Source organism: Neolamprologus brichardi, chromosome 16, assembly GCF_056152115.1.
Source record: "Neolamprologus brichardi isolate AB-2024 chromosome 16, ASM5615211v1, whole genome shotgun sequence".
Lineage (NCBI taxonomy): Eukaryota > Metazoa > Chordata > Actinopteri > Cichliformes > Cichlidae > Neolamprologus > Neolamprologus brichardi.
This window is the reverse complement of record NC_142119.1, coordinates 10,761,791-10,781,379: the sequence shown is the minus strand read 5'-3', so window position 1 is coordinate 10,781,379 and position 19,589 is coordinate 10,761,791. Positions and strand designations below refer to the sequence as shown.

General features: G+C 41.0%; 1 protein-coding gene across 2 annotated transcripts; it reads left to right on the top strand.

The window, feature by feature from the left end:
* Window positions 1-6,226: 6,226 nt before the first annotated feature.
* lcp1 (lymphocyte cytosolic protein 1 (L-plastin)) lies at window positions 6,227-19,589 on the top strand. 2 transcript variants are annotated; one of them, XM_006806403.3, is made up of 16 exons: window positions 6,227-6,380; window positions 12,030-12,125; window positions 13,018-13,166; window positions 13,278-13,401; window positions 14,096-14,228; window positions 15,000-15,081; window positions 15,197-15,362; window positions 15,599-15,741; window positions 16,096-16,191; window positions 16,640-16,835; window positions 17,032-17,110; window positions 17,228-17,342; window positions 17,877-18,010; window positions 18,269-18,389; window positions 18,773-18,897; window positions 19,001-19,589. In XM_006806403.3, the coding sequence occupies exons 2-16, from the start codon at window positions 12,062-12,064 to the stop codon at window positions 19,128-19,130; spliced, it is 1,857 nt and encodes a 618-aa protein (XP_006806466.1). In that variant the 5' UTR covers window positions 6,227-6,380; window positions 12,030-12,061; the 3' UTR covers window positions 19,131-19,589. The 2 variants fall into 2 exon arrangements, with proteins under 2 accessions (XP_006806466.1, XP_006806467.1); XM_006806404.2 differs by lacking the exon at window positions 6,227-6,380 and adding an exon at window positions 6,385-6,446.

Sequence of the window (19,589 nt, the reverse complement as noted above, 5' to 3'; positions counted from 1 at the left end):
GTGCGAAAGAGCACAGAAGACAGCTAAAGGGGATGATTGGAGAATTTCTCCCTTGATTAAGAACAAAACCTTCAAACAAGCAGACAGAGAAGCAGTAAAGGCCTGCCAGAGCATCTCAAGGGAGGAAACACAGATTTGATTGGGTTTTGCATTCAAAACCAGGAGCGTCTTCCTGTGTCTGTAGAAAAAATATGAACCATTCTGGTGACAATCATACTGTATGATTATATAATGGATAATAGGTACCTGCTGTTGACACAGAAAACATGCTGTGTTTTTGTGTTTTGTTGCTTTGTATGAAGGAATTTAATGCTTTCACTAATCTATTGCTTTAATGATTTCACATTTATCTTACATCATTATTATTGGAGGACCATAAAATTCACAGCGTTCTGCTGTAGGTGCTTCAGGATCATAAAGTAGTAGAACCTCACACTGATGATCTCTCCTTATATGCTCCCAGTCATGCTTCTGACTTGTTCTGCTTCCTTCTGGCCACTGCAGACTCTTTCGTTTTCAGAATTCAAGCCAGAGATCTCAGTCTCATTACCAGTGATGCTCCTCCACACTGAACTGGGTCAGTTTGCAAAAGAAACCCATGTTTCCATGCTGCACAAGTTTGAAGCCCACGAGTGCAGCTAAAATGAAAGTGGTCAAGAGATGCACAAGGAGCCAACCTGGAAAGGGAGATATCAAATTTAAATCAGGTATGGTTTTTGATATTTATAATCAGAGTCCTGGAAGTCGTACAATACTTGTTACCTTCCAGGTTTAGATCTTACATGATAATAACCTGTGTATAAAATCTGACACTACTACAGGCTGAACAGAATGTCTTAAAGAGAAACCAGTGTCTTCACCTACAACTGTAGTATGTAGTATCAACTGTCAGTTGATTATGAATGCATATTAGTGTTTACCAGCTGGGTGTAGAGTAAGTTCTGAATGTAGCAAAGAGTTGCTAATGTGATACTAACAGGCAATGGGATATTGTGCCTGAAAGTCCAAATTTTTCTAGCAAGGTCAGACCTGAGGCGACACAGGCTTCATAAAACTTGTTAGAAACATGAAGCACCTCTACTGAAGAGGTTCAGTAGGCTTACTCTGTGAGACATTTCCAGGGAAAGCCCAGTGTGATGGTGGTGATAAGATAAGAGGGAGCTTTTAAGTCAGATAAGGCAAATATAGACTATTAATCAAACACATATTGTTCATTTTACAGTATAAAGTGTTAATTTGGGGCACCGTGAACAAATTTGACTTCCTGGTGGGTGAAGTAGTCTGGGCCTACTTATGAAAGGTGCAGTATTCAAATCCATCAGAATATTAGTGTAAATACAATGTCATGATGTAAGCTGGAAGCACAAACAACGCAAAGGTTAGGACTATTGCTGGTTATGGACTATGAGCCTCTGTTGATTTGCTGCATGTTTATCCAAGATCAGTCCATATTATATGATGCAAATGAGCCTTTTTTTGATAAACATTTAGTAAATAGTACCCCAATTAACAAAACATGATTAATCAATAGTTTATGTTGGTGATTTTTCCTGTAGGTAAAATCTCTGGGGTCCGAGCCTAAGCATCTTTGCAGTTATAATTTAGCAAAACAGCAACTTTAGTTAGTTACTAGCAACCGACACCTTCTCAGATCAGGATAAACAGGAAGCGACACATTGCAATGACACTTGACTTTGAGTTTTTTGTTTTTTGGAGGAGCGGGGGTAGGGTGTTTGCAGTAGTTTGCAGTGGAAGCCCTCAGTGACTCTGTTTGTGAGAAGGGTGCAAATGTGGCCCGAGGGCTGCTCCCGGACGCGGGTATAAACCTGCTGCCTGACGGATCCCCTCAAACCTGCACCTGCTGCCATGTAGGAGACAAAAAGCAATGTCGCTCATGCTTGAGTAGATTCAAAAATACCAGCTGTGTGCACCCCACAGTGATCAAAAACCAACATTTACTGTGCCCCTCCTGCACTGGAGCAAAACCAGGTTGCACATTTATACAAATGCAAAAATCACTTGTGACTTAGGATCTGTAAATATGTGAAATTTCAAAGCCTTGCAGTTAATTTATGATTTATAAATGTATCTCATCTATTGAGTTCAAGAAATGAGCTCATTAAAACCTTTTTCTTTGCCTTCGTGTTGACACCAGCTGTTTCCTTGAGACAAGCAGCAGGTGGCACTAACTGTCCAGTCCAGTTTAGTTTCTCTGACATGAGAAAGGTCACAGTTTCTTTGTTGCTCCATATGGATCTGATGCTTTGGCTGATCTTCATTCCATGTATGAACTGAAAATGTGTATTAATAAATGTGCATCTAAACACAAACAGCCTTTTCATAGCAGCTGTTTTGACATGTCAAGGCAGGAAAAGCAAAGGTGTGTTAATGGTAACTAACAGTGCTAGTCTAGCTTCATCGCTTACTGGGACATTAAATAAGTGACTCATTAATGCTATTTATTTCATTGGTGTCTTCTCTGCTATGAAAGGGTAAAATAAAAATAAAGGTATGTTGAGAAAGAGGAACAGAACGTGCTCAGAGTTTAGACACAGATATTGCGCGGTGCACTTCCTGTTATTTACGCATCCAAGAGTCTACTTTAAAAAAAATTACACATGGCTGCAGAAAATGCAGTTATTACAACACAATTTAACATTGATCATCTATCACTTCTTTCTTTTCTTTAACACCAGCCAGATGTTGACCTGACATCATTACCATGTGATGCTCCATTTTGGGTTGGATGTCACTGACTCACCAGACGACTTGAAATGATCCACTTAATGCTGCTCAGACCAGATTTGAGCAACACTAAGTGATTCAGCAGTTTTGGTTTGAATTTAGACAACGACATTTGCTTTGTTTTTTTGTTTGTTTTTTGTTTGTTTTTTTTTTTTTAAAAAGGAAGATTTATGTATGTGAGAATGTGCTCTGTTCCTCTTTTGTATTCCTCTGGTGACCACAGCCAACAGAAGGCCATTTCTTTTTTCAAGAGCGTTTTCCACTTGGAAATTTGTCCATTGAAAAAAACGTATGTATTTATAACAGCAGCAGTCAATTTACAACAACAGTCGCCTCAACAACAGGCGCTTTGTATTATAAGGTAAAGGTCTTACAATAATACAGAGGAAAAACCCAACAATCATATGAACCCCTTTGAACAAGCATTTGGTGACAGTGGGAAGGAAAAACTCCCTTTTAACCTGAAGAAACCTCCAGCAGAACCAGGCTCGGGGAGAGGCGGCCATCTGCTGTGACCGGTTGAGGGTGAGAGAAGGGAGATAGGACAAAAGACACACTGTGGAAGAGAACCAGAGGTAAATAATAACTAACTAATGGTTAAACAATTGAAGTGACTACCAATGAGAGTGCAGAATACCATTGATTGACCTATAACCAGGTAATAACATCTATCAAGGAAAGTAGTGCTGGTAACTAAATCAGATATAGTGCCCTTAAGTTACTATGGCAATAAGCCAAACAGATAAGCCGGGCTTAGGGACCAGACCAACAGTAATTCTATCATTTTTATCACCAGAACATTATTAAAAGTTTGAGAAACATTAAAAATATGATTTAGTTATCATTTACTATAGTCCTGAGTTGCTAAGAACCTAGCCTAGCAGAACAACACACTAAGGCTTAAAGTGGCATGTTAGTTAAGTTATGCAAAAACACTTTAGTGGACATATTATGTACTCCAGTTCTGTTTGTAATTAGTCACATCTTATAATAGATGGAAACAGTCAAGTGGTCACCAGGAGTCCAGTGGGTGGCAGCATGTGGGCTCTTTGGAAAGTGGTTTTGTAAGAACATCCCTCTATGGGCACAGCTACAAATAGCTACTACACGGCAGTACTTTGCTTAAGTGACCCCCTAGGAACAACCAGGATCAACCAGTTGTTTTCACAATTAGATAACAAACCACACATTCAGGGGTAACGCAGTCAGTGGGCTAGTGGAGTGATGAATCCATATTTTTAATATTTGGTTCAAACTATTACACAAATTATCTTGATGCATGCTCAATCATCCAGGTAAGTAAATCTCCAAAGGTTGATTCTGTTCATCTGGACGTGGCCTCCTTGACTCAGCGTTCAAACCAGCGTTCCTCCCCTCCCGCTGGTTTAAGCGTGGAGTCAAGGAGGCCATTTACATGAAAAGGGAAAGACCATCTCTGAATCGAGGAGGCGGCCTAAGGGTACATCTTTTGCCATTGTACAATGCTGTGATTGCAGCCATTCCCCAAATCTCTGTGAATGGTACTCATGGACATTGATCAGTGGGCTTTTGATCAGTGGTCATGAGAATTTGCATAATTATGATGAAGGAACTGACCTCCCAGCCTATTGTTCCTTCAGTGGGCTGGTTTCAGTCATTATGCAAATTATACTGTTTATAAGATTGGGGAAACCTGCAGTCAGCTGAGACTGAAGAAGTCACTTGGATGAGTGACAAAACGTTTCTCCCATTGAAAAAACTACATCCAGATGAACAGAATCAACTTTTGGAGATTACACAAATTACTTAGTAGCTTACCTATGAGTTTTCAGGCTTTGCTGAAGAATAAAGGTGGCCATGCCAAATATGGACTTTCAGGGTAGTTACAAGGATACAATTGCACGTTTCCATAAATCACTGCACCTATTTTCCGTTTTATAAAAAAGTGAGGGGTGGCTCAAGACTTTTGCACAGTACTGTATCATGTCATGAAAAAGAGAGTTTTCAGAGGACTCTGAGCAATCCTGTGAAAAACAAAGTGCACTAAGTACAATAAGTTGAAGTAATCTTTTCTCTATGACTTGGTATCTCATATTATTGTGGAGTTATTTTGGTCCAATTTCTTTGTAATGTTGTTTCACTTTGTTGAAGTTTGAGGTTTTTTGTCTGCGCACTGCTCTCTTGAGTTTCTACCACAAGATTTCAGTCAGACTGAGGTCTGGACTTTGACTCCGCCATTACACAAGCTCAATTCCTTTCTTTTTCAGCCATTCTATTGTAGATTTGATGGGTATGCTTGGGATCATTAGATATCAGATAGATGGTCACACATTTGACTCTCGAATAGTTCGCGGTGACTCAGTGACACCAATGTGCCCAGGTCCTGTGACCAAATCATGACCCTTCCACCACCGTGTTTGACAGCCGGTGTGAGGTGTTTGTGCTAATTAACTGTGTTTGGGTTTCTCCAAATACAGTGCTGTGCTTTATGGTCAAACATCTTCACTTTGGTCTCATCTATCTAAAGGACATTGTTCCAGACGTCTTTGTGGTTTGTGCTGAGATGTACTTTTTAGAGAGCTGAGACTCTCTCCTGGCAAACCTTCCAAACAAGACATATTTGTTCAGTCTTTTTCTAATTGTGCCATCATGCTAGCTGCAGTCTTTAAAGTCTGACATTGTTTTTCTGTTGTGTATTTTTGCAGGTTCTCTGAGAATTGCACAGTCTGACTTTGGAGGGAATTTGCTGGAACTTTGGGAAGGTTGATGCACTGTGCTGACACACCCCTGCACTTAACTACTCCAGACCTGCAAACTGCCACAACCTCTGCTTTTTAGAGGTGCTCACACTTTTTGATGGTCGTTTAATTAACTGCACTTGATACTTAGCCTCTTAGTTTCTATGGAAGCATTAATGCCACACTTAGTTTTTTACCGGTGGGCATGAAAATATTCTTTTTCACAGCACAGCTGTAGTTTATGTGTCTGTAGCTACCTAACTGTTCCTCCGTGCATAGCTCTCTGTAACTCCAGCTCTCTGTTAGTAGTCTTTCTCTACTTTTTGTCTTTACCTGCCTCTCAGCTTCCTTCCTTGCTTTATCTCTCACTAACAACCACAATTATATCCAAATAAAAATGAAACTGCAGATTAAATAAGTACATACTAAATGATATAAGGTGACAGAGAAAAACTACTTGCCCACATTTCTTCAGTATTGATTCATCTACTGAATTTGTTTCTTTTAACTAACACCTTTTTTTTGATGTCACAATGTTTTAAATGATACCACTGGAGTCCTGCGACACCTAAACGCCCACGGCGACCGCTCCGGCGACTGCTCAAAAACTGTAAAAGAAGCTTCAAACCTTTAGCGGTGGGGGGTCACCTTGACTTGTAGCCACCGTGCATTGCCATATAAAGACAAAAAACGCCTTTCATTCCTGTTTCTAGTTTCAAGTGTTGCATGTCACTTCCTTCCTCTTAGATTTGAATAGATGCGTCGTTGCCCTGCTTTCGGTCCCAACTCAGTGCGCTGTCTGAAAAGCAGTGAGCAGCACAGCAGCCAGAAGAACCGACTGAGGACGAAAGAGATAAAGACGGACGACAAGTGTAACCCTCCGAGCCCAGAGATCAGCTTCCTCACTACGTCTCTCAGGTAAAGAAGGTAGAGGGCAGGCGGCTTCTAATCCACGCAGGTATTTCCTGAAGGCGTAACTGCAGGGTGAGAGAAAGACTCAGATTTTTCTTTTGTAATCATCTTTGTAATGATGTATTATCACATATATAGCTGCACAGCCATTGATTTTAGTACTGAAGCTGGATCTTTCTTGACTGCAGCTCAGTTTTGCTGCTGTATTCATTAAAGCCTGCCCTGCTTTAGAAACCAACAGCACAAAACTCCAAACCTTGTTTGCTTCAAACCTAAACGCCTTGTTTACAGCGTGCATGTTGCCTTTAATCATTTAACACCTGCCATACATAAATTAAACAATAAGAGCAGTTAGAAGCAGAGTGAGGCCTGCATGGGGGAGAGGAACAGTGCAGAGAGCTGAAAAAGGAAGTTTGCGGTTTTCAAACTTCAACTGCAAAAAAAATCCCTTTAAGGTAGCAATGGGTGGGCAGAAATTTAGAGATCATCTCAGGACAAGCGATTAATACTTTATGATTGGAGAAGATGCTAAGCTGTGGATACAGTTAACTCAGAGCTGCTTGGACGATGCGCACTAATATGTGTAAATGCTCTCAGGGTGGGGTGAGATGAGATCGGGGCCATGATGCTTAGAGACGGCCCTCTTTCTTTGTGCTTTTTGCAGCTTTTTAAAGTATTTCTACTCATGTTTACCGAATAATAATACTTCTGCTACACTACTTTGCTATTTGATTTTACTTGTCAATCATGCAATATTCTGATGAAACAGGATGCTTGCCCACAGATGAAGTAACACGTCCACATTCAGTGCAGGAAATTCTTGATGCTTGCTAGTGTTGCATGTTTTAGATCGTGCCGCTGCAGGCCATTAAAAGGCCAGATGGAAATGAGGAGAAACATAGGTGTAAAAGCGTTTCCTGTGGTGTGAGGCTTTGTTAAACAAATGGAAGCATGCACGAAACATGGGATGTGCAATGCTGCAGTGAGGAAACGTACCGCCCTCACTTTAACACATGGAACACACTAAAATGACCTGATTGCATCATGTTTTCCCCCCACGCTTTTCTCTGTAATGACGTCAGCTCACCATAGCAGCGTGCAGAGCTTTTGGTGGCATGTTCTCCGATTATTTTCAAAGTGGAAGGTGGAAATCTTTACAGTTAGATTGTTTTAATATCAGGTGGCGCAGTGGTGCAGGGTCACCTCACAGCAGAAGAACTGGTACAAATCCCAGCTGGGGCCTCTCAGCGTGGAGCTTGCACGTTCTCCTCATGTCTGCGTGGGTTCGTTTTGGGTTCAGAGACGTGCATATTGGGGTGTAGGTGTGAATGTGAGCGTGGTTGTCTGATTGCTTCTGTGTGTCAGCTCTGCGACAGCCTGACGACTTGGCTAGTGCATGCCCCGCCTCTCGCTGGGGTGAGATTTATTAATCCTAAATCATCAAAGCTTCAGCAACACTTCACTATTTTAACTATGTTAGAAATTACACTAGGAGATTTCAGACTCAACATTCATGTGTAACTAACTTTAGATTTTAATGTTTTTTTTGTTGTTGTTTTACTATAAATGCTGTTTAGTCCAGGTGTTAGCCAGAGTCAAGATACAAAGCAGTGCTGGGAAAAGTCTGAAATACACACAGACTCATGACCCATGTACATGAGAAAGTTAAACCGTGTGAACCGTAAACCCTGTTTTTAAAACGGTTAAAGTTTTCAGAAGGAAAACAATATTAGCAACAAAAGGAGAACTCATGCATGCAGATGCTAAATCAGTCAGAAATGGTTGATATAAAAAATCTCTAAAAATAAAACTGTGAAAAGAAACTGGAACTTCTTGCCACAGAGAAAAAAAAAGATAGTTTGAGGCAGATCATGGAAGAGCATCAGTGCAGAAGAGCTCAGCGACACTTTGCACCATAAAGGCCAAGCTGAGTCATTTCATTTCCATGACCCATTACAAGACTTTTAGCACATTAAAAGTGTTAAGACCCGTACTTTTGCTGGGCTGAGTTTCATTTCTGCTTCTGACTGCTGGCTGCTGTCTAACAGGCCGCTTGATTTTCAGCGGCTCAAAGCTAATTCTCATACCTAAAAGATATGAAAAGCTTACGTGTGTGCACATGGTGAATTTGGCTCCAAAATCGAAATAAGAGTGCCAGAGCAGACATATTAGCAGCGGCTAATGATTGCCAGTGGTTGAGTTTGTCATTCACCCACGCTCGAAAAAAAGAAAAAGAATCTGCCCAAATTTAATAGTATAAATAATCTAACAGTATAAAGCCCTTATAAGGCCATTTTTGGGTGCTTGTGGCACATTTCTCTAACTATGTTGTTTATCTTTGTATATCTTAGACTGCACTATTTTTATCCTTTATCATGCTGCTGTAACATCTATGTAACTATCTATAGATCTATCTATTGCTGACTTCAGGCTGTGTTTATTGCTAACTAATTTAATTACATGTAAGTTTCCCAAATAATTTAGTTACACAAGTAAATGTGAAATGCTACATTTAATGGAATCTTCCCAAATGAAATTTACTTGATTGGTACAAATTCAGTTTACACCAGGCACATTTTCCTTAATCATGAATTATTTGAATAAATTAACCTTTTATATATTTCAGTTGCATTGTTCTCATAATTATTGTTTCATGTTCATTGCGGGCGAGGAATCTTTTTATTAGTGTATCTGAGTGCCTTGCTTCCATGTCCAAAGGGCTGCTGCAGAAAGGACCTAATCATCTCCTACACCTATTCTCACTCTTTACAAACAATTAAACAAAACCCAGTCCGGCCCTCCATGAAGGACATTTCACTGTTGCCCACTTGAGGCTGAGAAACATTTACTGTAACCTGCACAGTTCAATCCAAATGATTCATACATCTGTAACCTGTCATCTCTATGGATCTGATCCACAAACGTGCATCATTAAGTCTTTCTTTATTTGTTTTCGTCACTTGTAGCTCAGTGGGGTTAGCTTTAGCGGTTTTAGCATTCATGGGGAAAAAGAAAAGGAGAAGAAGTTTGGGTGTTTTTACACATTTACATATTCTGACTCATACCAATATTAGCTGCGTCTTTATTTACCCTATCTTGGATAGATCACCTGAAATCAGCTAATTTTACTCATTTTAAGGCAGCTTTCTTTTGACTGGCTGCCCCTCATTAACATTGGTATAACAGGTCATTTTACAACAGTCATTTTAAACAAAGTATTTCGTCATTATCTTACAGCTGTCTGCAATCAGTTACTTATCTTTCATCAGTATCCTTCAATTGCATAACATGGAAACGCAGGCTGAGACACTTCTCTTTACACTGCGACACCATCTAGTAAATCGATATGCATTTTACAGCAATTTGCCTTATCTTATCATCCCTTACATCAGGTTGCTTTTCATCCAACAATTTTATTAATAAAGTCATTATCAAACTGTCTTCCCTATAAATCTGTTGTACCCCCTTTCCTCTTTTTGTCTTAAATGTTACTTTGTGTGCCTCTTCACATTCGACTGCCAAAAAAAGGATCTGAAGTCGACAAATGCTCGGAGTGAATCATCACAGACTGAAATATAACGTCCTGTGTGACATGTGATTGGCAGCTACTCAGAACTGCTTCACTCTTCCTTATCTGCAGCTTTTTCCTTTCTAATAAGCAAAAAAGAAACAGGTCATGAACACATGTGGTCATTGTCAACGTGACTGTTTGGCTGCAAAAATCGACAGCGCTCCAGTTAAATCGCGTTCTTTAAAAATGCAACGCATGATAGTGCAAGGAGAATATAATGCAATGATTTCTGTTCATTGAGTCTCTCTGTTGCCTAAGGGACACTGGAAACATTAGGTTTACTCGGTGGCGTAAATAGTACATGAATATTTAAATCTGTATCTAGAGTGTTAAACCAAAACTGGCAGAACGGTGAAATAAAGTTCCTTCTGTCACATTACAGCATCAGAAGTAAATGTTACAAATAGTCAAAGTTTCCACACTTGCAGTCTGAAGTTTGGCACTGCTCTGCCTCATTTGCGACGTGACCTCAAACTTCCCCACTGAACTGAGATCATCGATCCCATCTGCAGTTGCTCAGTTCCTCTCTGCGAATTTCAACTTTTTTGTGAGTAAAGAACATCTAAAGGAGTAAAACCTGACTGTGTTGTTGCGTCCAAGAAGCTGTTTTAGACAGAGGCTGAAAGGCTCAGGATGATGGGCTCCCACCGGTCCTCAGAACTAAAACTTCTACATCCAAGGAGCAAAATGTGCCTTCTGCAGCTGAGAGTCAGCTTACACATAAAACATCATTAGCTCTACTGCAGCATTTTTGCATGCAACAACATGGTGTGGGAGTTTCTGTTTGCTGATCTCTGTCTCCAGTTCCTGGTGGATGTTTGTCCCCAAATGAAAGCTAGACAGAGTTTGAACATGCCATCGATCCATCCATCTCTTGATCTCTTCATCAGCTCTCAAAAACTAAATAAATTAGTTTAATTCTTCTTAATTTAATCACTAGCTTAAATTGTGGTTCATCATTTATCACAGATTCAAACAGGGTAACGTCGTCTTTGACTATAAATCAAATCAGTAATGATAACACCCAGAAATGTAAATTCTCAGACAGCTGCAGCTTGTGGTCTCTGAGCTAATTCTCTTTGGCTCTAAACTGCAATCATCTGAATTTTCTGTTACATCACAAATCAAATCTTTTAGCATAAGAACCTCTTTTGATGCCCAGTAGTAGGGGTGATGGCTCCGCCCACTGATTGCCTAGCAGCAGAGAAAATACCGTCAAAATGAGACGACCCTAATCCATTTGATTTATGTCCAAACAAGCTAGACTAACAGAGATGCATAGAGCGATTCCTTGATTTACTGAAGCGATGGTAGCTGCTGCTAAACCAGTGGCTACACTCAGTACCTCAAAAGATTCTCAGCGATTAAAAAGTACCACCCCATAGAGTGAGACTTGTTGTTGTTGCACAGCTTTGGGTAGACCCTTTATTTACTGCACGGGTTGGTAGAGGGACCGTGATTCTAGAAATGTTCTTCAGAGACGTCCACGCAGGAAGAGACCAGCAGTGTTGTGTTGGGTGAAACAAAAATAGGCAGTTTCCAAGTTCAGCTTCAAGGTGAGCCGCTGATGCAACCACCAATGAGAGCAAAGGATACTTTTGATTGACATATGATGAGGTGGTGATTACAAAACTGGAGGCTTGAATGTCGACTAGACAACCGCCATCTACAAATGCAGACGCAGCTTAATGTGAATGAAAAGATTCTGGTTACTAAACAGGGTTTTTGTGAACCAGAGCATCACTGTGCTGTTTCCTCTTTTGGCAAAGAATTTGTGTGTACTTGCGACTTGACTATGGGTGGTTAAAGGTTACCTGGGGGACCTCAGAATGCTCTGATCTTATTACACACGCAGCAGTAATGAACAGAGAGGCTTTTGTCTGTCAGGCAGGAAGTGAAGCACAAGCAGGAAGTTTTACACTGGCAGAAATGAGAACTGAGCAGTTTGCTTCACAGTAGAAAATCAGGATACCATCTTTGAATTTCCTCTTTCTTTCTCCACCACATGGTCCTTGCTTACATGCTCCTCGGTGCTGACAGGCTTTGACTTTTAAATTTAAGGATGTTTTTTTCTCTTGTGCCAGTTTCAGGTTCCTCTACTGATTCACGCTTCAACATGGCCGCCCCACCGATCACTGCAGAGGAGCTGGAGGATCTTAGAGAAGCGTTCACTAAAATTGGTAAGATGAATCAGAATCAGAAAGACTTTATTTATCCCCAAGGAGCAATTAACAAACAACAGAGCAGCATAACGTTGAAGATAAGGACAATAAGAACAGGCAATAAGAGTGAAATAGTAAATACACAAAATATACAGTGTATACCGTTTTAAAATTACAGTTTTAAAATTAAAGTGACTGAAAGTCTGATGTTCAGAGGATCTCTGACGGTGTGCTCAAAAGATGTAAGACTTTGACTCTGTTAGTGTGTTTAAAATGTCCTGGGTGAGTGGGAAAAGTCAGACTTGGCCGTCTTTCCTCTAATAGTAATTTTCTTTTTTCTCATGACAAAGATTTGATCATTCCAAATTTCATACAGTTACCATTCAAATAAATACAAATGCCATGTAAGGAAGAGATCCCTAAGAAGACACAGCAACAGTTTAAACTAATACCATTTTGAATATTTAAGTAAGGATGATGTGTAATCTCAGCAGCCTGTGCAGCCACAGAGATGAGAAGGAAGTTACACACCGGACATGAAGTTAGATAATGAAACAATACCTATGATTAATATTTCAGGCCGGACGTTGTGTTAGAGAGAAGTGTGCAATCTGCACCGTTGGCAGAGTGAATAGACTAGCTTTGCATGATGATTTCAGCTTCACTCCATTTTCTTCTGATTGGTTGGAGTTGAAGAGGAGATGATTTGGGCGCACAGAAGCTCCACCCACCCGCTGTGTGCCTGAGATGACCATATTAAGGATATCCACCTGACATCATACAGAGCTGTGCCTGAGCCATTCAGAGTGGCTCACATGAGTTACTTTACTGTCTTCATTGTATGAGACTTTATAGGGAAAGTTTAATGGACCCTCTTTAAAGTTGTGCTTTCCCCTCCGTCCTCCTCCAGATGTGGACAATGACGGCATTATCAGCAAGGATGAGCTTGATGCTGTCCTCAAGGCCGCCAACCTTTCACTGCCGGGCTACAGAGTCAGAGAGATGATCCAGGAGCTGAGCAAGAGCAGCGAAGAGCTCAACTTTGATAAGTTTACTGAAGTGAGTTTACTGTAGAATGATCAGACAAATACACAGTGCAGACATAGTGTGTTGATCACTCACTTCATGCCTACTGCATAAATGACCTTTCTTTCTTGTTCCTATCTCCAGATTGTCCATGGACTAAAGAGTGCAGAGGTTGCAAAGACCTTCAAGAAAGCAATCACCAAGAAGGAGGGCATCTGTAATGTGGCAGGAACCTCAGAGCAGACTGGCACTCAGCACTCGTACTCAGGTCAGCACACACACAGTCGTGTTTTCATATCTTAGTAGGGCCATCAAATTGATATCACGCTTTCTCCCTTGCCGCTTACCCTAACCATCAAAAATGAATGCTTAACCCTTAACCTAACCATAACCTAACTGTAAGCCTGACACTAAAACCACATTTTGAGTCTCAAAAATGCCTTCAACCTTGTGGGGACAGGCATTTTGACTCCATAAGGTCTGTTGGTTCCCGTAAGCATAGTAACATTCAAATTTTTGGTCCCCACAAAGATATGGAAACACACACACACACACACACACACACCCAAACCATCTGAATACATTAGACATTACTGGAGAGTTTTCATATCAGTAGTTCACTTGATTTGATGCCAACCAAGCTTAAAAGTGTTTATGTAAACAATAAAACAAACCTATTATTTAATATGAGATGCTAACCTGTATAAATGAAACGCATCAGGATAAATGAGGCCACCGATAGAAAATTCTAATAGTCTGAGTCAGAGTAAAGTACATCTGTTGTTATATGTGTGGATTGTTGAACTTGCCTGAGAAAAACATCTGAATGAATCAGACACCAAAGTCTGACACACATATGTTTATAAAAAGAAACAAAAAATCAATTTTGTTAATATTTTGCACGTGGTTGATGCAGATGATCATCCAGCTGCTCACTTTAATTTGCTTTTTTTGTTCTGCAGAGGAGGAAAAGGTAGCCTTTGTGAACTGGATCAATAAAGCTCTGGAGAAGGATCCAGACTGCAAACATGTTCTGCCCATGGATCCTAACACCAACGACCTGTTCACCGCCATGGGAGATGGGATCGTTCTCTGGTACGTTATCTTTCACAGGAACAAAAGCTGACTTCCTGAAAACTTAAGTCACGGGTTTACATACAGGGGTTGACCCAGTTTGCATAATTTTTACAGAGCTTGGGTTGGATATTACTTCAGTTTTAAATAGCTATAATAACTTTACTGGCTGGTTATAAACTGAAAATTTGAGCAAATTTAAAAGTTTAAATGAGAAATCCAACTCCAAAAAGAAGACAACTTTATAATTTTTAGATCTCTTAAATGTATATTTTATTCACAAGAGAACACAGGAAACAAATGTTTAAACTGGGACATTTTACTACCTCATTTTTGGAAGCAACAGGTCTAAAAGAGTTGTGACAGTGCTATGTTTATCACTGTGTTGCATCTCTGCTTTTAGCAACAGTCTGTAAACTTGTCACTTTTTTGTATTTGCTTTTTGTTTCATGACATGTTGCATCAGCACCTGGATTCTTACACAACCTGTTGTAATAGATGCAGTGCAGCTTAGCCGTGTCTGATCAGGGGCTTCCTTAAAGACGTCATACAGATGTACAAGTTTCCAATTCCATAAGCACTAATTCTCCATCATACCATCACAGATACAAGCTTTTGAACTGGGAATGCACTTTTGAACTTCTACCCCTCTGTACTTCTTTGCTGAGATATCTTAGCTTCAGGGACATTAAAAAAAAAAGAAATGAAAGTAGCCTTCATCAGTTCTACTTTCAAATTGGGGGAAAGAAAACAGTTCCGTTATCAATCTGGATGTTTTTCCTCTCTTGATAGTAAAATGATCAACCTGTCTGTAGCCGACACCATCGATGAGAGAACAATCAACAAGAAAAAGCTCACACCCTTCACCATCCAGGTGAGACTCTCCTTGATTCTGGCAAAGCTTTTCATCTTCTTTACCCACCACTGTGCACAATCAGCAGTCTAACAGAGTCTCTGTGCGTGGGATATCTTACTGCTTGATCTAACAGGAGAACCTGAACCTGGCCCTGAACTCGGCATCAGCCATTGGCTGCCATGTGGTGAACATTGGAGCTGAGGACCTGAAGGAGGGCAGGCAGCACCTGGTCCTGGGTCTGCTGTGGCAGGTCATCAAGATCGGGCTGTTCGCTGACATTGAGCTCAGCAGGAATGAAGGTGCGCGTGTTTCTCATTTAGAATACAATGAAAGCTAAAAATAGACTAAAAAATGACCACAGATGTTAAAAAAAATACTTTGGAAGTGATATTATTTACTTGCTGAGAATTAGATTCATGTATTTAAGACAAAAGTAAAACCAAAGCCATCAGCTACTTTTCAGTTGCTAACCAGCTAATCTATACTCACTCCATGCACATGAGGATGTTTTTAACATCTGAACACATGCGTGCAGCTCTGATCGCTCTGCTGCGGGATGGAGAGAGTCTTGAGGATCTGATGAAACTTTCCCCCGAGGAGCTGCTGTTGCGTTGGGCCAACTATCACCTGGAGGAGGCGGGCTGTGGCAAGATCAACAACTTCAGCAACGACATCAAGGTGATCACACACACACACACACACACACACACACACACACACACACACACATCTGGGCCTTGTGTATAATGCATAAGCAGTCTCAGGCCCAGAAACACATGCTGGGTTTAAACAACATCAGCAAAAGTAAGTCTAACTCTGTGTTCTCAGAGTCCCGCAGACCAAATGGAGAAAAGAACTGGTGTAGCCGAGTTGTGATCACTTTCATTCTTAAACGAAAGTAAAATCAGCCAACATCAATTTTTCATCGATACCGTACTACAGACAGACTCACATTAAAGACCTTTTCTTCTCTACAATGTGAAGTTTTTGTTTGGCTGTTAGAAGGTAACCTTTCCAAACTGTTTGTTCCAGGATTCGAAGGCGTACTACAACCTGCTGAACCAGGTGGCACCCAAAGGAGACGAAGAGGGAATTCCCCCCATTGCCGTTGACATGTCAGGACTCAGGGTAAGACACCCGAGCATGCATCTGATAGCCATAGTGACCATTTATAGGACTAGTTCACACACGTCAGTCAGTGTTACTGTCCCCTGATTGCTCATAAAGACTCAGCAAGGAATCAGCAGGGCCCATATAAACAAAAACTGCTGCCTCATTTGCATATATTATTTATATTATGCTATTTTTCATTCTTTGTTCTACAAAAAATATCAGAACATATAAAATTCCTTAAAGCCAAAGGCGACGTTCCAAATACGTAAAATACAAACTTTATTGATTAGTTTTATTGCCAAATTTTTTTAAAAAAAAGAACAGTTTAACTACATATGCACAGACCTTTGTTGACTACAGACCTGATTCTTCCAAACATGCTTATTTTGAGTGCAGGAAACTCAGATTTTCAGCTGGTTTTGGTTCTCACATTCTAATGTCGGCCTTGCTGCTCGCTCTGCAGGAGAAAGACGACCTGAAGCGAGCGGAGCTCATGCTGGACCAGGCCGACCGGCTCGGGTGCAGACAGTTCGTTATGCCCACAGATGTCGTCCGCGGCAACCCTAAGCTCAACTTGGCTTTTGTTGCCAATCTGTTTAACAAATACCCGGCTCTGAAGAAGCCAGAGAACCAGGACATCGACTGGAGCTCCATCGAAGGTAATGGTAAATGGTAAATGGTAAATGGATGGTTATATAGCGCTTTTCTACTCTTTCTGAGCACTCAAAGCGCTTAGCACTCAAAGCGGGCTTAATTCATATGTGAGAGATTCCCAACTTTCCCAATCTCTGTGCCCTAGTTTTCCTGCCATGGATGTTTAATAGCAGACTTTTTTGTTTGTTTGTTTGTTTCCAGGTGAAACCAGAGAGGAGCGCACCTTCAGGAACTGGATGAACTCACTGGGAGTCAACCCTCGTGTCAACCATCTCTATGCGTAAGACACCTCACCGCTCTTCCTCTGTCCTTCTTTGACATGCAGCATGTTGAGAATAGGAACACATTCTCCAGATTACAACACCAAAGCAGCGTGATGTGTTTGTTTGTGCTGCAGAGACATCGACGACGCCTTGGTGATCTTCCAGCTGTACGAGAAGATCAAAGTACCAGTGGACTGGGAGAGAGTCAACAAACCTCCTTACCCTAAACTGAGCAGCAACATGAAGAAGGTACAACAGCTCAACACAGTTCCAGTCAGACACGATGGCTCTTTCTGTGTCAGTTCTTCAAAGGACTCTCATCTCACTGTTCAAGGGGAAAGACATCCATTTATGATGGATATGAAACCCCCCAAAACATTTTCATCAAATTTGACACCGTGCACCAAATCCACGTTGCCTTTTCTAGAAAGCTCAAATTTCCATTCATATTATATGCAAACTTTGGAATGATGTTCGCTCTCCTGATCCCACTATGAATTCTTGAAATACTTCTGTATTCATTCACAGCAGCCAATGATTGTTTGTGAAAGATGTTTTCATTCAAAAAATTGTTTCTTTTTTTTGCAACCTCACGACCAGCAAGACATTTGTCATTACGACACATACTATGCATGTTGTAATGACACATTACACATATCTGTGAAAGGATTCATCTGATCTGAGTCCTGTGTCCAGCTGTAAACAACAGGACATCGAATATTTTAGGAATTTCAAGCATCCACATATCCGTGCTGAACCCGAGCCTTTGTTTGTGCGTTCCAGCTGGAGAACTGTAACTACGCCGTGGAGCTGGGAAAGAAGGAGGCCAAGTTCTCTCTGGTCGGCATTGCGGGTCAGGATCTGAACGAAGGGAATCGAACCCTCACCCTCGCTCTGCTCTGGCAGCTCATGAGGAGGTAAAACCTCACTTCACCCACCTCTCACATCTCTTTGGTCTCATCTTCTTGTTTTGATTGCTCTGATCTGTGATGTGAACGTATAGGGCTGTTGTTCTATCCTGATATGAAATCAGCTGATATTTGAATGGGGGTTTGGCTGTTAAAGAAAGCGTGGTAATGCACTGAAGGGTGTATGGAACCAGAAACTATTTAACTTATAGTCTGCTTAGAAATGCCCCATTCAGGAATCTCTAAGCTACCTGTGTGTGCACCCAGGTACACGCTGAATATCTTGGAGGACCTTGGCGATGGGCAAAAGGTGATCGATGAGACCATCGTGTCCTGGGTCAACGACAACCTGACAAGGGCCGGAAAATCCACAATCTCCAGCTTTAAGGTAACACACCTCGACAGTATGGACATGGCCTCCAATTAAATGCTCCAGTGTCAAAGTCTTGATTACATCACTTCCTGTGCACAGATTTATCACGGCTTTAAAGGGAACCTATTCTACTTTTTTCCAGCTCCAGATCTTTATTGCTGAACTTCGCTAGAGTTGCTTTGCATGCTTTGTGGTTCAGAATAATCCAAGTTTATGTTACACTGGGCCTTGATGAAACTGCTTAACAGTTTCTCCTCTGTCTGAAACATGAAGAAAAACCCAACAGGGAGTTTTTGGTTACACTCTGGATGGCAACCAGGCTCATAGCAGTGTAGTTTCACATCTGTAACACTAAACAATGAGAGATTTACATTAACTCTGCTGTTGTTGTTGGTTAGGACCGGTCCATCAGCACCAGCATGCCGGTTCTTGACCTGATTGATACCATCCAGCCTGGATCCATCCGGTACGACCTGCTGAAGACCGAAGACCTGACTGACGAGGAGAAACTCAACAACGCAAAGTACGTACAGCTCTTCTTACAGCTTCTTATTACTTATCAGTTCAGAAATGTCTCTGCATCGCCAGCAGCAGGAGATTTAATCCAACAATTACTGTGTCTTTAGGTACGCCATCTCCATGGCCAGGAAGATCGGCGCCCGGGTGTATGCGCTGCCCGAGGACTTGGTGGAAGTCAAGCCTAAGATGGTGATGACGGTGTTCGCCTGCCTCATGGCTCGTGGCCTGAGAGCCTAAAACCACAATCACTTCCTGTCTGTGAAGAGGGGACCTCTAAGGCTAGCAGCCAAAGGAAATGAGTTGCTAATGCAGAGGCTCCACTCACAAGTTGTGGCTTTAGACTGTAACTTTTTAATGACCAGAAATATTGGATTTATGATGGCAATACGGCTGTGGGACACATTATGTAACATCTGCTGGTGATTGATGTCTTTCACTTATGTTTCTCTTAAATGTACAATAGAAAACTGTTTTATTAAAACCCAAGAAGCTGAAATAATCCCAAGGGTCAAGTTAAACCTCACCTAAAGAGTTGCTTTAAAATCACACAGGTCACAGGTGTGACTTTAAATGAGTTTTTACATAAAAATATGAATATTAGAAAAAGGATCTGTACCAGTCTTGATTTTCAAAGTGTTTAAGTCATCTACAAAGATTTCTACCTCCAGCAAATAAACTAAGGGGAAAAAGTTCAAA